The sequence below is a fragment of the Monodelphis domestica genome, chromosome 1 (genome assembly GCF_027887165.1).
Source record: "Monodelphis domestica isolate mMonDom1 chromosome 1, mMonDom1.pri, whole genome shotgun sequence".
Classification (NCBI taxonomy): domain Eukaryota; kingdom Metazoa; phylum Chordata; class Mammalia; order Didelphimorphia; family Didelphidae; genus Monodelphis; species Monodelphis domestica.
The window spans coordinates 70,879,935-70,892,191 of NC_077227.1; the positions used below are offsets into that span (position 1 = coordinate 70,879,935).

A 12,257-nucleotide genomic window follows, 5' to 3' on the forward strand; every position below is an offset into this window, starting at 1 on the left:
GGAGAAAAAGATGGAAGAGAGCAGGAAAGGCATTAATGGTTCAGTGAGAGGTTCAGTTTCTATGAAAGAGTCCAGCTTCTTTCTTCATGTGGCCAGATGCTGTCAGATACTAGGAAAAAATGTCCTAGTGACAGCATAGTCACAGAATACACCAACTTATTCTTACTTGCCTATTTTGTTGTCTATTGCTTTGGGTCTAATTTACTGGGTTTTAGAGTACTGTGGGTACTGCTTCAGAGTTGTCATATGGGAACTATCTAGGGGAAAAAAAACTTTCAGGGAAGCTTACTTAAAAAGCATTTCAGGGGACAGCTGGGTGGCTCAGTGGATTTGAGAGTCAGGCCCAGAGATAGGAGGTCCTAGGTTCAAATCTGGCCTCAGACACTTCCCAGCTGTGACCCTAGGCAAGTCACTTGACCCACATTGCCTAGCCCTTACCACTCTTCTGCCTTGGAGCCAATACACAGTATTGACTCTTAAGACAGAAGGTAAGGTTTAAAAAAAAAAAAGCATTTCACAAAATGGACACTGTGTAGCATCTAAAGTACTTTAATCTCATTATCTTATTTATCTTCATAAATGTGTAGTGCTTAACATTTTACAGATGAGGAAATAGGCTGAGAGGAGTTGTGACTTGGCTAAGATCATTCAGCTAGTAAGTATTTGAGGGCTAGTTCATTCAGTCAACAAGCATTTATTAAATGCAGGGTATTTGTTAGGAACTGAGTTAAGTATTAAAGATTTAAAAAAATAGACAAAAAAGGTTATCCCTGCTTCAAGGAGCTGAAGTTTAAAGGGGAGCTGTGGGGAGGACACAACATACAAATAAGTAGGGTCCATGTGTATTATACATGAGAGGCCATCTCAGTTAAGTTTCTAGCACCATGGCCTTCTGCAGAAGGTGGCATTTGAGTGAAGTCTTGGAGGAAGCCTGTGATATGTAGGTGAGAAGGATGAGAGACAGCTAATGAAAAGGTGCCAAATTGGTGAGATGGGAGTGTCATTTGAGAGCAAATAGGCCAGTGTTTTTAATCTTGGCATAGGGAGCAAAGACAGGTAATGCACTGAGTGGCCACATTGTGAAGGTCTTCAGAAGATGAACACAGGATTTTTATATTTGATCTTGGAGGTAATGGGAATTAATGTAGGAATTTATTGAGTAGAGGGAGTGAGATTATCAGGTTGGCACTAGATTGAAGGTAGGAGCATGAGAGTAGTATAGTCCATAAGAGAGGTTATTGCAGTAGTCCAGCAGGGGCTAATTAGAGAATATACTAAAGTAACCTTTTTCAAGATCCCTAAAGGGATCTCAGGACCCTTTAATACTCTTAAAAATTGAATATTCCTCAAAGAACTTTCTTGGGTTTTATATATAATATGTATGTGTCTACATGTGGGTGTATGTACTTGTGTGTTTTTATTTAAACACATTTATATACACACATATATATCCACATACATAGAAATTAAAATGACTTGCTTTAGGAAAAATAATTTTGACTGCAAAGACATCATCGAAGGCTCTCAGGAACTCCCAGAGGTCCCCAGACCATATTAAGAGCCACTGTGCTGAAGAAGTTAAAAGTGGAGAGAGGGGATACATTTGAAAGTTGTGACTAAGGTGGGATCCATAGGATTTGACAACTGAACATAACTTGTAAGGGTGAGGGGTAAGACTCAAATAGAGCCTCAAGGCTATGGACAGGGTGCTAGTGTCACAGGCCATGATATCAGAAGGAAGTCTAGGGTTGGGGGTGGGGGGGGTGGGATGGTGGCAGCAGCAGGGAATGAGTTGGAACTAGATGTGTTGAATTCTTCCATGAAGGTCCTATTTTCCCTTATAGGAAAGTAATTCTTTGGATCTTAATAGCATTTTGTCCCAGAACTATTTCATGTTATTGAAGCACTGATATAGCTGTGCTTGTTTTGCTTCCTTTTAAATTATTTAATATTCACTTTGTGGTACTTTTTAAGGCACATTGGGGTCTGGGATTAAAGTAAGAATTTTCTCTAACCATTGAGGTTCCTGGAGGTTTTTGGTCTCATTTGAATGTTAGTAGTAACTAGTTGCTTATAGTTCTATATAATAAAGAGTTATATGCCTATGCCTCCATTATACCATTACCAATAGTGAGTAAATAAGCAGGGAATATCTGTTCGTCTTGGCAAGAGAAGAACAGTGAGAAAAGAGGCATGGAATTAGGTGTTAGGCACTTAAATGAAGTTCTTCAGAGTTGACTTATTTCATCCTGGCCAACAGTCTCTTTACCTGGTTTACAGTAGAACTCCATAAGAGTTGAGATTATATATGTCTATATATATTAATGTTCTGGAAGAGGCTGACTTCTGCAATGAGTGGAGTGTGTCCTAGGACTATGACTGCAAAATGAATTTATCAATGAGAATGAAGACTTAGTCCTGGGGGACTAAATATTTTAAGATCTAAAACTGTGCCAGACCCCAGCAGTCCTCCTTATTTTGCAAGCTCCAGATAGAAACAGGTGTCCTAAAAATGCATTTAATCTAAATGACACAAATGTGCTAATTGGTTTTCTTTAAGAGGAAATTATCTATACCCAACTGTAATCATAATTTTCATGGTTCAGGGAAGCAGTTACTTCTTAGAGTGTAACTTTTGATCTTTGTCATGACAAAGATGGGAATGCCAGCTGAGTAGAATTTTGTCTTTATTTGTTCATCAACCTTTGAAAAAGTAGGGTGTGAATGATTGGAGGTTCCTGAATTTGCTAAGACCCTGAGGCTGTCTATGATTAATGTAGGAGGTTTATTCAAACATAACATCAGGTAATTATTTCTGATTTATCCTTAATGTGTAAGGAAAAGGCTTAGGGAGTGCTGAGTGAATTTAAGCTCTCTTACGAAGTCCAGATCTTACTTAAAGGAATTATAACCATAGCCTTTCTATTTTGCTAAAACTATGTGAGATTTGAGAGCTGGTGAAAAATTTCTTCTAAGCTGATTTAGGCCTGAGACTGTTCACCACTTTTACCTGGGTAAAAGTGCACCACTTAAGCACCACACTGGACTCCCTACTGGACAAATAACTTGGACAGAGTTCTAATACAGTGTAGTTTCTCGATGACCCTGAGCACCTTGTGCTGTATTGCCCTTCTTTCTAAAGGGGTCAAATGAGAGGTCATCGCAGTTCTCTGTAAGGGATATAAGCAATGGGCTCTGGCATATACTTGGTTGTTATTGAACTGTGATTTGGGGTGAGGGTCCTCAGAATGAAAAGATTTTTTTTGGGAGGGTACAGTCAACTCTTCATATTGAATTTAGTTTTATGATTCATCTTTATGAAATGGAGCATACTAGGCAACCTGACTTTAACCAGTTACTGTCCCACATGTCAGATCTTGCCAGTTTTGAGTATGCATGAGCTTTATCAAATGTTGCTTTAAAAGTAGCTTTAAAGTGCTTTGATTGTAACTCAAGGAAGATAGTCATGGCTTCTTAGTTCTGGTAGACATGGGACCATACACAATCCATATTTCACAAACACTTTACAAGAAGGCCATGTCCTAGTGTATTTTGGCAGATTTTCTAACAATGATATCTCAGTTTTGTCCTTGAAGTAGGAAAGAACCTAAAATTCTTGTTTTTATATTTACTGAGAGTTTTCTGTGTTAAGACTTTTCTACGTTTCTACGTACAACCCAAGAAGTTAGTAGAGGAGAGGCCGATAAATAACTCAGTGGATAGAGAACCAGGAGATACTGGGTTTAAATTTGGCCTTGGACATTTCCTAGCTGTGTGAGCCTGGACAAGTCACTTAATACCAATTACCTAGCTCTTACCACTCTTCTGCCTTGGAACCAATATTTAATATTGATTCAAAAATAGGAGGTATTGGGGGGGGGTTTAAAATGATATAGAACATGTATACAGGTAAATGAGTGGTGCTTATACTTGTCCTACCTGGTAGGATACTTTTTGTTCTAGGCAAACTAATTAAAACCCTTAACCTTCTATCTGGGAGGTTAAGAGTTGCTCCAAACTATCCCCTTTTTCTCTCACTAGACCAGTCATTTCCCACTGAATAATCACTAAATTAATCTTCTTATACCAAGACTAACCACTTCCCTGTCATTTAGGGTCCTTTATGACTTGACTTCAACAGACATCTGACTATTCTTGCAGTAGCCTAGCTAGGCCAATCTTCTTGTGCCCTTATGGATGTTTCTGCTCATACTTTGCATAAATGGATCTTTGTCCTTGGTAGGAAAGGTAGGATTTCATTTCTACTTGGTAATATTCCTTGACCCTTCTAGCCCTCCTTCAGGAATGTCCAACCTAATCTTTGATTATACACTGACTTGGTTTAGTCCCCATTGCTTTCATTGGGTCTAGTCATACCTTAACTAAATTGTAAGCTCCTTGAAGGTACAATCTTCCTCATGTTTATTTTGTAGTCCACCTTACTGCCCAGTACATAATAAATGAATAGTACAATGTAGCAATCTCTTGGCTTTCATATCATGAGAACTTGGGCAGCTCATTTCTTTCAGAAATATTCCACATAAGTATTTGTGCCCAGGCTCCAATTGGAGCCTACATATTTTTGGAAGAAGGCAAAAGGGTTTTTCAGCTTTGTGAGCATACTTTTGCCATATTACTTGCAATAAAATGACTTTTGTTTCTACCAAAAGCAACAGAAAAACTCAAACATAAGAGGATTTCTGGATTAAAGAATACTATGGGAAAATTGTTCTGGCCTGACTATGGATGCTCTTACCTTTTATTGCATAGACTTCTCAATTCTAATTTGGTTTACTTTTAAGATAGAACTAGTTGTCCTGAAAATTTCAAAATATTCTTTTATCCTCAAGTGCTAAACATAGTTTTGAGTGGTATAGAATTATAGTAGGAATAGCCATCCTTTTTTTGTAAATGTAAAATGTAAAAAACCATTTTTTGAATGGAAATTGTTTATTACATATAATTGGTAAAAAAATAGTATTAAAAATATGCATTGTGTAGCCTTCTACAAAACACTATTTATAAAAATAAAGGAATAACCATCCTACTATAATTCTGTACCACTCAAAACTATGTTTACTAATAATAATACCTAGCATCTATAGAGCACCTTAAGGTTTATAAAACACTTTTGCAAATATTCCATTTAATCTTCACAACATTCTGGGGAGCTAGTACTATAATTATTGGGGTTTTATAGATGAAGCATAGGTTAAGTGATTGGTCCAGGCTGAAGTCTGGATTTGAATTTGGGTCTTTGACTTCAGGCCCAGTGCTCTATCTATGGAGCTCCTAAAAGTTTGGTAATGACTGTTGTACTTACCAATTAGCAATCCAATTAAATATGTAAGCCATTTTACAAAACCTTTTAAAGTATAGATACTAGCCATTATTAGATTGGTAGAGATGAAAAGTGATGATGGTGGGTTTAGGATCTAAACTGTGTGTGTGGTTTTTTTTTTTTTTGGTATCACAAAGTAGTGCAAAAGATGTGATGAATTAAACTTCTGATGTACTACTCCTTAGCAGTGAAGACAGTAACGTACTAGGTTTAGTGCTGGAGGATCTGGGTGTTAATTGCATCTTGGCGATGTAAGATCATACACCAGTCATCATGTAACCCTTCTAATCTTCACTTTCCATACTTCTAAAAGTTGAACTTAAAAACTAAAATCCAGGTAGCCCAAATCATAGGAGGAATTGGAAGTCAGCTTGGGTAATTGCTCTGAGTAGGGAATTTGTACAGCTGTTTGAATTGTTTTCTAACTCTTGCTGAACAAAAAGATCACTGGATAGTGTTCCACTGCTGCCCCCCCCCATTGTCTTTAAAACAACAATAACCCCAAAATGCACAGAAGCTATTCTGGTTTGTTTTCTTGTATTGTCATTGATGCTGATTTTGTAGCTTTTTAAGGGAGGGGATAGCCAGGACAGAAGAAAGACTTCCTAATCTTAAATTGGGTTACCTTTTATTTCCTTCCTAGTATTGAGCATGCTCAATAACCCACTGGGAAATGTACTGGGAAAACCTCCTCTGGGCTTCTTGCCCCTGGACCCCACTAACACCGAGTTGGTGGAAAAGTTTCCAACACCATCTATGAGAGGATCCCGCCTGGATGCTCGTCCTGTCCTGGATTCCCGTTCCAGCAGCCCTTCTGATTCAGATACGAGTGGTTTCAGCTCTGGATCAGACCATCTCTCGGATTTAATTGTAAGTAATTTATTTTCCAGGGAGGTGGTTGGGGTCCCTGAAGTGTTCTAGATGTGTCTTAGAGAGATGGGGAACCTTTTATCAGAGCTTCACTATTAGAAAACCTGGAACTTAGCTTTATATATCAAAGAGGTCAGGAGATATACATACAGAGGAGAGAGCAGTAGAGAAATTATTTCTGAAGGGTACATAAAATAAGTGATTAATACCTTTGGGTCTAGGAATACCTCATCCTTCTCAAGGTAGAAAATGATCACGAGAATTTGCTGTAACTTACCTAGAATGTCCTAGAAAATTTTGAAGTGAGGAACCAAGACAAGAAAAGGTTAAACTCAAGAATCAAGGTTTTCATAATTCCAAGGTAGCTGATAATCACTGGCCATCCTTGGTCCATTTCTGTGACTTGCTTCTACCTTATATAAGCTTGTCCTGTCCATGATGACTATCCTTAGAGAAATGCTTGGTCAGAACTTATAGGGATGCAAAATTTTCTAATTTGCAATCTTAGAATGGCCTGCTAATTTTCTTGCTTTGAGGACTAGCATCTAGAGCATGAGATCCAAATATTTGGAAGTTGGCCATTTAAAAAATCAACTGGTGGGGCAGCTAGGTGGCTTAGTAGATTGAGAACCAGGCCCAGAGACAGGAGGTCCTGGGTTCAAATTTAGCCTCAGACCCTTCTTAACTGTGTGACTCTGGGCAAGTGACTTAATCCCCATTGCCTAGCCCTTACTGCTCTTCTGCTTTGGATCCCACACACAGTATTGATTCCAAGATGGAAGTTAAGGGTTTAAAAAAAATCAAATCAACTTAGTTCATGTAGACAATTTTCATTTGTTGCCTTTCAACGGAAAATACAGGTAGATATTTAGATTTGTCCTGCTGAGACGGCCAAGTCCAATTTACCTTTTGCTCAACTAACCTTTGTGTCCTGACTCTTTACTTAAAGTTCAAGGTGACAGATTTATATATATATATATATATATATATATATATATATATATATATATATATATATATATATATTACTATCAAGAAAGTACTAAAGAGGTTTCATAAGTATGGGCTTAAAGTCTTGGGAGTAGCTAGGTAGCACAGTAGGGTAGAGTGCTGGGAATGGAGTCAGGAAGACTTATCTTCTGAATTAAAATCTGTCCTCAGACACCTCCTAGCTGTGTGACCCTGGGCAAGTCTTGCTTCAGTTTCCTCATCTGCAAAATGAGTTGGAAAAGGATATGGCAAACCACTTTAGTATCTTTGCCACGAAAACCCTAAATAGGGTCACAGAATTGGATATGAGTGAAACAACTAAACAACAAAAACCAGTCTTTGGTCAAGTGGAAGTATGGACTAGAGAATTGACTGTCCAAATGCTTTTTAAAAAATTGGTTTTTGCCTCCTTAAAATCCTACTTCATAGCTGCCATTTTTTTCCCCTTTTTACAGTCCAGTCTTCGCATCTCCCCTCCTCTGCCTTTCCTGCCCCTTGGGGCTGGTCCCAGAGACCCTTTAAAGATGGGAGTTGGGTCATGGCTGGACCAAGACCAGGCTGCTCTAGCTGCAGTAACTCCCTCTCCTACCAATGCATCAAAGAGATGGCCTGGAGCATCAGTGTGGCCTTCTTGGGACTTGTTAGAAGCTCCAGAGGATCCTTTTAGTATTGAGAGGGAGGCCAGACTCCATAGACAAGCTGCAGGTAAGGGCTCTAGGCCTGGTTTTTTTCTTTCATTCATCCCCAAGGTTTGACATAGTGCATAAAAAAAAAATAAAATGAATTTATTTGGATAATATCTAAGCTCTTCTGATAAGCAGAGGATTGTTATGCAGAGTACAAACTGTCCAATTCCAGAATTTAGAGTCTTACTGAATATGCTTATGAATCTTCTGTAATGAAGGGTTACATGGTGAAATTATAAAGTTTGCTGTCAGGCTCTTTGCTTTTCAGGGTAGCGTAGTAAGTACCAAGCACATGTGGATGAAGTATAGAATTATATATATCAGGGGTTGAGTGAGGAGGATAGTAGTAGATGAGGCTCTGAGTAGTCTCAGACAAGGCAAGGATGAAGACTTCTGAGGATTTTACAGTGCTGTCAACCTGTTGGTACATGTTGGTTGAAGACTATATATGTTTATTTAAAAATTATATTTAATAACAAATTTTCACATGAATTTTCCTGAGTTATGTGGTCCAAATTGTCTCCCTTCCCCCTCCTGGTTGTTGGCAAGCAGTTTGATCTGGGTTATACATGTGAAGACAATATATGTGGATAATGGATTTTGAACTTGATTGTGTCTAAGGGATATTATTGACATTTGCCCATTATGCTGCTGTAGTTATCAAGGCTAACATTGCTGTATATCAAAGAGATAATTAGAAACAAAATGGAAAACATTCTCTCTTTTGGACCAAATCATGATGAATAGAATATAAATTTCTTGAGGGCAGAGATTGTTTTCTTTGGCCCCAGTGTTTAAAAGTTTATACATAAGTCCTTAACAAAAATGTTAGAATTAAATTGCACAATTAGTGGAGACTACCTCTATTCTTCAAGTATATACCAGCCTAGTGATCTTTATGGCCCAGACTTCTGTTTCTAAGAGAAAAATACAAAGCTAGGTATAGTAATATGAGTGCCCTAGAATCAAACTTGTTGTCAAACATTCCAATTGTCTCCTAATAATGCAGTTTAGTTCTGTGCTATTTATGAATTTATCTAAATCATTCTTGAATATTTGGGGCCTGTGTATCATATCTTTGAGTTTCTAAGCTTTTATAAAGTCATCCTTGTATTTTTCCCCAGTTTGCTTCTTGAACTGAAGGTAGTGCGGTGCCTTAGAAAAAGAGCTAACTTTGGAGTTGATCTGCCTGGATTTACATCACAGCCTCTGTTTGTCCTTTGATGCCTGTGTCACTTTGGGTGACTAAATTGCCTTTCCTGGGACTATTTTTTTACTAAGGCCCCTTCCTGCTCTATATGATTCTATGATAATATATTTTAAGTTTTGTAATCCCAGGCTTTTTCAAGTTCATATTTACTTATTGCATTTTTTTCTTCTATGACAAAAGACTTTAGACACCATCTTATCCAAAGTCCCTAAATTTTATAGAAACAGAAACTGAGGCTTAAAGAAAAAACCATTTTACCTCTGGTTGTCCAGAAAGAGACAGGAATTGAACTCGGGGACCCTAATTCCCAATCTGGAACTCTTCTCACTTCCTTGTGCTTGCTGCCTGTTTGACTTGGCCTCCTTCTGCCATTCATCTGACTTGAAGAATTTTTATCTCTGAAAATCTGTTGTAAAAAAGCTGTCCCCATTCCTTTTTTTTTTTTAACTTAAACAAAACCCCAAAACAACTTAAAACCCTTTCCTTCTGTCTTGGAACCAATATTGGTTCCAAGGCAGAAGAGTGGTAAGGACTAGGCAATGGCGGTCAAGTGACTTGCCTAGGGTCACACAGCTGGGAAGTGTCTGAGGCCAGATTTGAACCTAGGACCTCCCATCCCCAGGCCTGGCTCTCAATCCATTGAGCCACCCAGCTGCCCTTCCCCATTCCTTTGATCATTTTTAGCAACCTTTCTCTAGACCTTCTTTATCTACCACACACCATTTTTTGTTTTGCTTTGTTTACACAGAGGAAAAATACTGTCTTTTTGTACTTGGTTTCTGAAAGGTTTCTTGGATGCCCAACTTAATAGCTGTAGCAGCATGAAGGAAAGCTAAAAATCATTAACAAGTAGACTATACATTGCCTATAAAACCAATATGGGAATGAAGTCAGTGAATCCTAAATGTGGGTACTGTATCTCAACATTTTACAACTAGGTGATTGTGTGGCGGTTGGATGGGAGATGATATTTTTTATAGAAAAAATATAGGTTAAGAGAATGTTAAAATGCATTGTTTGTGAAAGTGATATAGATAACTTTTAATTTGTCAGTTTAAATCAACTCTGATTATGACTTAAAGAAATCTGGGCCTACTTGTTTCACTTTGACATTGACCTCAAGGAAAAATGAATATCTCTTAGAGTTTATATCAGGTTTCTGGGTTAGATAATTCATAGGTCTGAACTATTTAGTTGAATAATTTTTATGTTGATGATGTTATCAAATAGGTCTTTAGTTGGCAGTCTTCATACAATTGGTAACTTCAGTTCAGGGGCAAGAAGGCATTAGTAAAGTAAAGGGGTACATAAATGAAAGAAGCCCAAGTTACAAAAAACAAGTTATAAATAGGTATTTTATTATTGTTTATGGACTTATATCTAAGTTTCCTTTCTTTTTTATTATATATTTTGTTTTACCAATTATATGTAATAAGAAATTTTCATAAGTTTTCCAAAGTTATATGATCCAAGTTGTCTCCACTCCTCCTTTCCCTCCCCTTTCTTAGAGCTGGCAAGCAATTTGATCTGGATTATACATACATTACCATGTAAGACATATTTCTACATTGTTCATTTATGTAAGAGAATAATCATATAAAATAAAAACCCAAATAAAGTGGAAAATCATTATCAAGCTTCCTTTCTACAATAAGATCAGAAGGGGAAAATATTGGTAGATGTGGGAAAACAAATATTCTCATGTAAAATATATTTTCTTTAAATTTTGCTATTCATATTATAGTTTTTCTTAGTGCAATGCTGTCTTTTGCTGTGCAAATTATGAAAGAGCATTATGTAGATGTTTTTCATCTTCAGATTATTCTGCAAGCTAGATTTGGGATGGGAAAATAGGCTTACTTACTCAAGAGAGCAGGCCTTTTCCAGTAGGAATAAACTCAGACTAAAACTAATGAAACAAAGGAACATTACAGTGATTTGTAGGTAGTGTTTCAGCTGTTTAAAGATGTTTGAAGATAATTTTTATCCCAGATTTCTCTTCCACTACTCTTTGTTTTGTATCTTTTGTAGTGTTTATGAAAAAATCTGTCAAATCTAATATGTGAATTAGGTAGGGTAATTAAAGTCTTACTAGCTAAAAAATCTTGACAAGACAAAAATCTGCTAAAGTCCCACAAAGGAGCAAGATGGTGGCTATTTACCTAGAAAGTGCTAGTGCAGGATCCCAATTACATTGACTCTCTGACATTTCACTTTTCATCTTTTAAAGCTGTGAATGAAGCCACGTGCACCTGGAGTGGTCAGCTTCCTCCTCGAAATTACAAGAACCCCATCTATTCCTGTAAGGTGTTTTTAGGAGGAGTTCCTTGGGACATCACGGAAGGTGAGTTAGCTCCAGCAATTTGCTTCTTGTTTGGGATGTTTAAATTATGGAATGAGTGCCTTCAGCACTGTACTCTGCAGGACTAGACCACGTGAGCCTTGAAAATAAGGTGAAGATTGGTTAAATTCCCAGCTCAGTCCTAATCTGAGCAGGAACAACAGTCCCATGAGGGCCCAATTGTGCAGTTCAGTGTGCAGTTTCTAAGATGATTCTTTGTGGGTAGAAGTGGTCAGTCTCAAGGGTATGGAAGAGAGTTCTGCCTCAAAAGCATTTGCTTCTCTACAACTCTTGCCTCCTTCTTTGCAGCTGGATTGATAAACACCTTCCGTGTATTTGGTTCTTTGAGTGTGGAATGGCCTGGTAAGGATGGCAAACACCCCCGGTGCCCTCCCAAAGGTAATATGCCTAAAGGTAATAGAGACATGGTAGGACCACTTTTTTTTTTTCCTCCCTGGTATGTGACCACACTGAGGGATGCTGGGATGTCACAGCTGCATGCTGGTAACTTGGTGAGAGCACTCCAGGGTGCAGACTCTGATATGTCACCTCCTCTGGATCCAGCACATGCTTCACTTTCCATTTTCATCCGGTCTCTGAATTGCTGCACCTTATCCTAACTTTAAAACAAAGCAATTATAATCACTCACTTCTGTGAACTTAAAGTGAAACTCGGCCTATTGGAGCTTTCCCTACTAAGAAATAAGCTTTCATGGACATGCTTCTTTTCTTATTTTTTACTCCATTTTGAGTTAGCTCTCTAAAGAGACTGGCCTGATTCTGAGCTCCCACTGGAGTTGTCAGGATTAAGAAGCCCTG

The 12,257-nt window shown here is 37.9% G+C and overlaps 1 protein-coding gene across 6 annotated transcripts in view; it reads left to right on the forward strand.

Annotated features, from left to right (window-relative positions):
• The window catches only part of CPEB1 (cytoplasmic polyadenylation element binding protein 1), an 81,156-nt gene that overhangs the window by 58,393 nt on the left and 10,506 nt on the right, over window positions 1–12,257 (forward strand). For 5 of the 6 annotated variants that reach the window (XM_007478561.3, XM_007478563.3, XM_016428000.2 and 2 more), the window contains 4 exons: window positions 5,985–6,211; window positions 7,657–7,906; window positions 11,328–11,441; window positions 11,748–11,852. In XM_007478561.3, the coding sequence (XP_007478623.1) occupies window positions 5,985–6,211; window positions 7,657–7,906; window positions 11,328–11,441; window positions 11,748–11,852 (696 nt within the window). The remainder of the gene's footprint in view (window positions 1–5,984; window positions 6,212–7,656; window positions 7,907–11,327; window positions 11,442–11,747; window positions 11,853–12,257) is intronic. The other variant, XM_007478562.3, reaches the window with a different exon arrangement.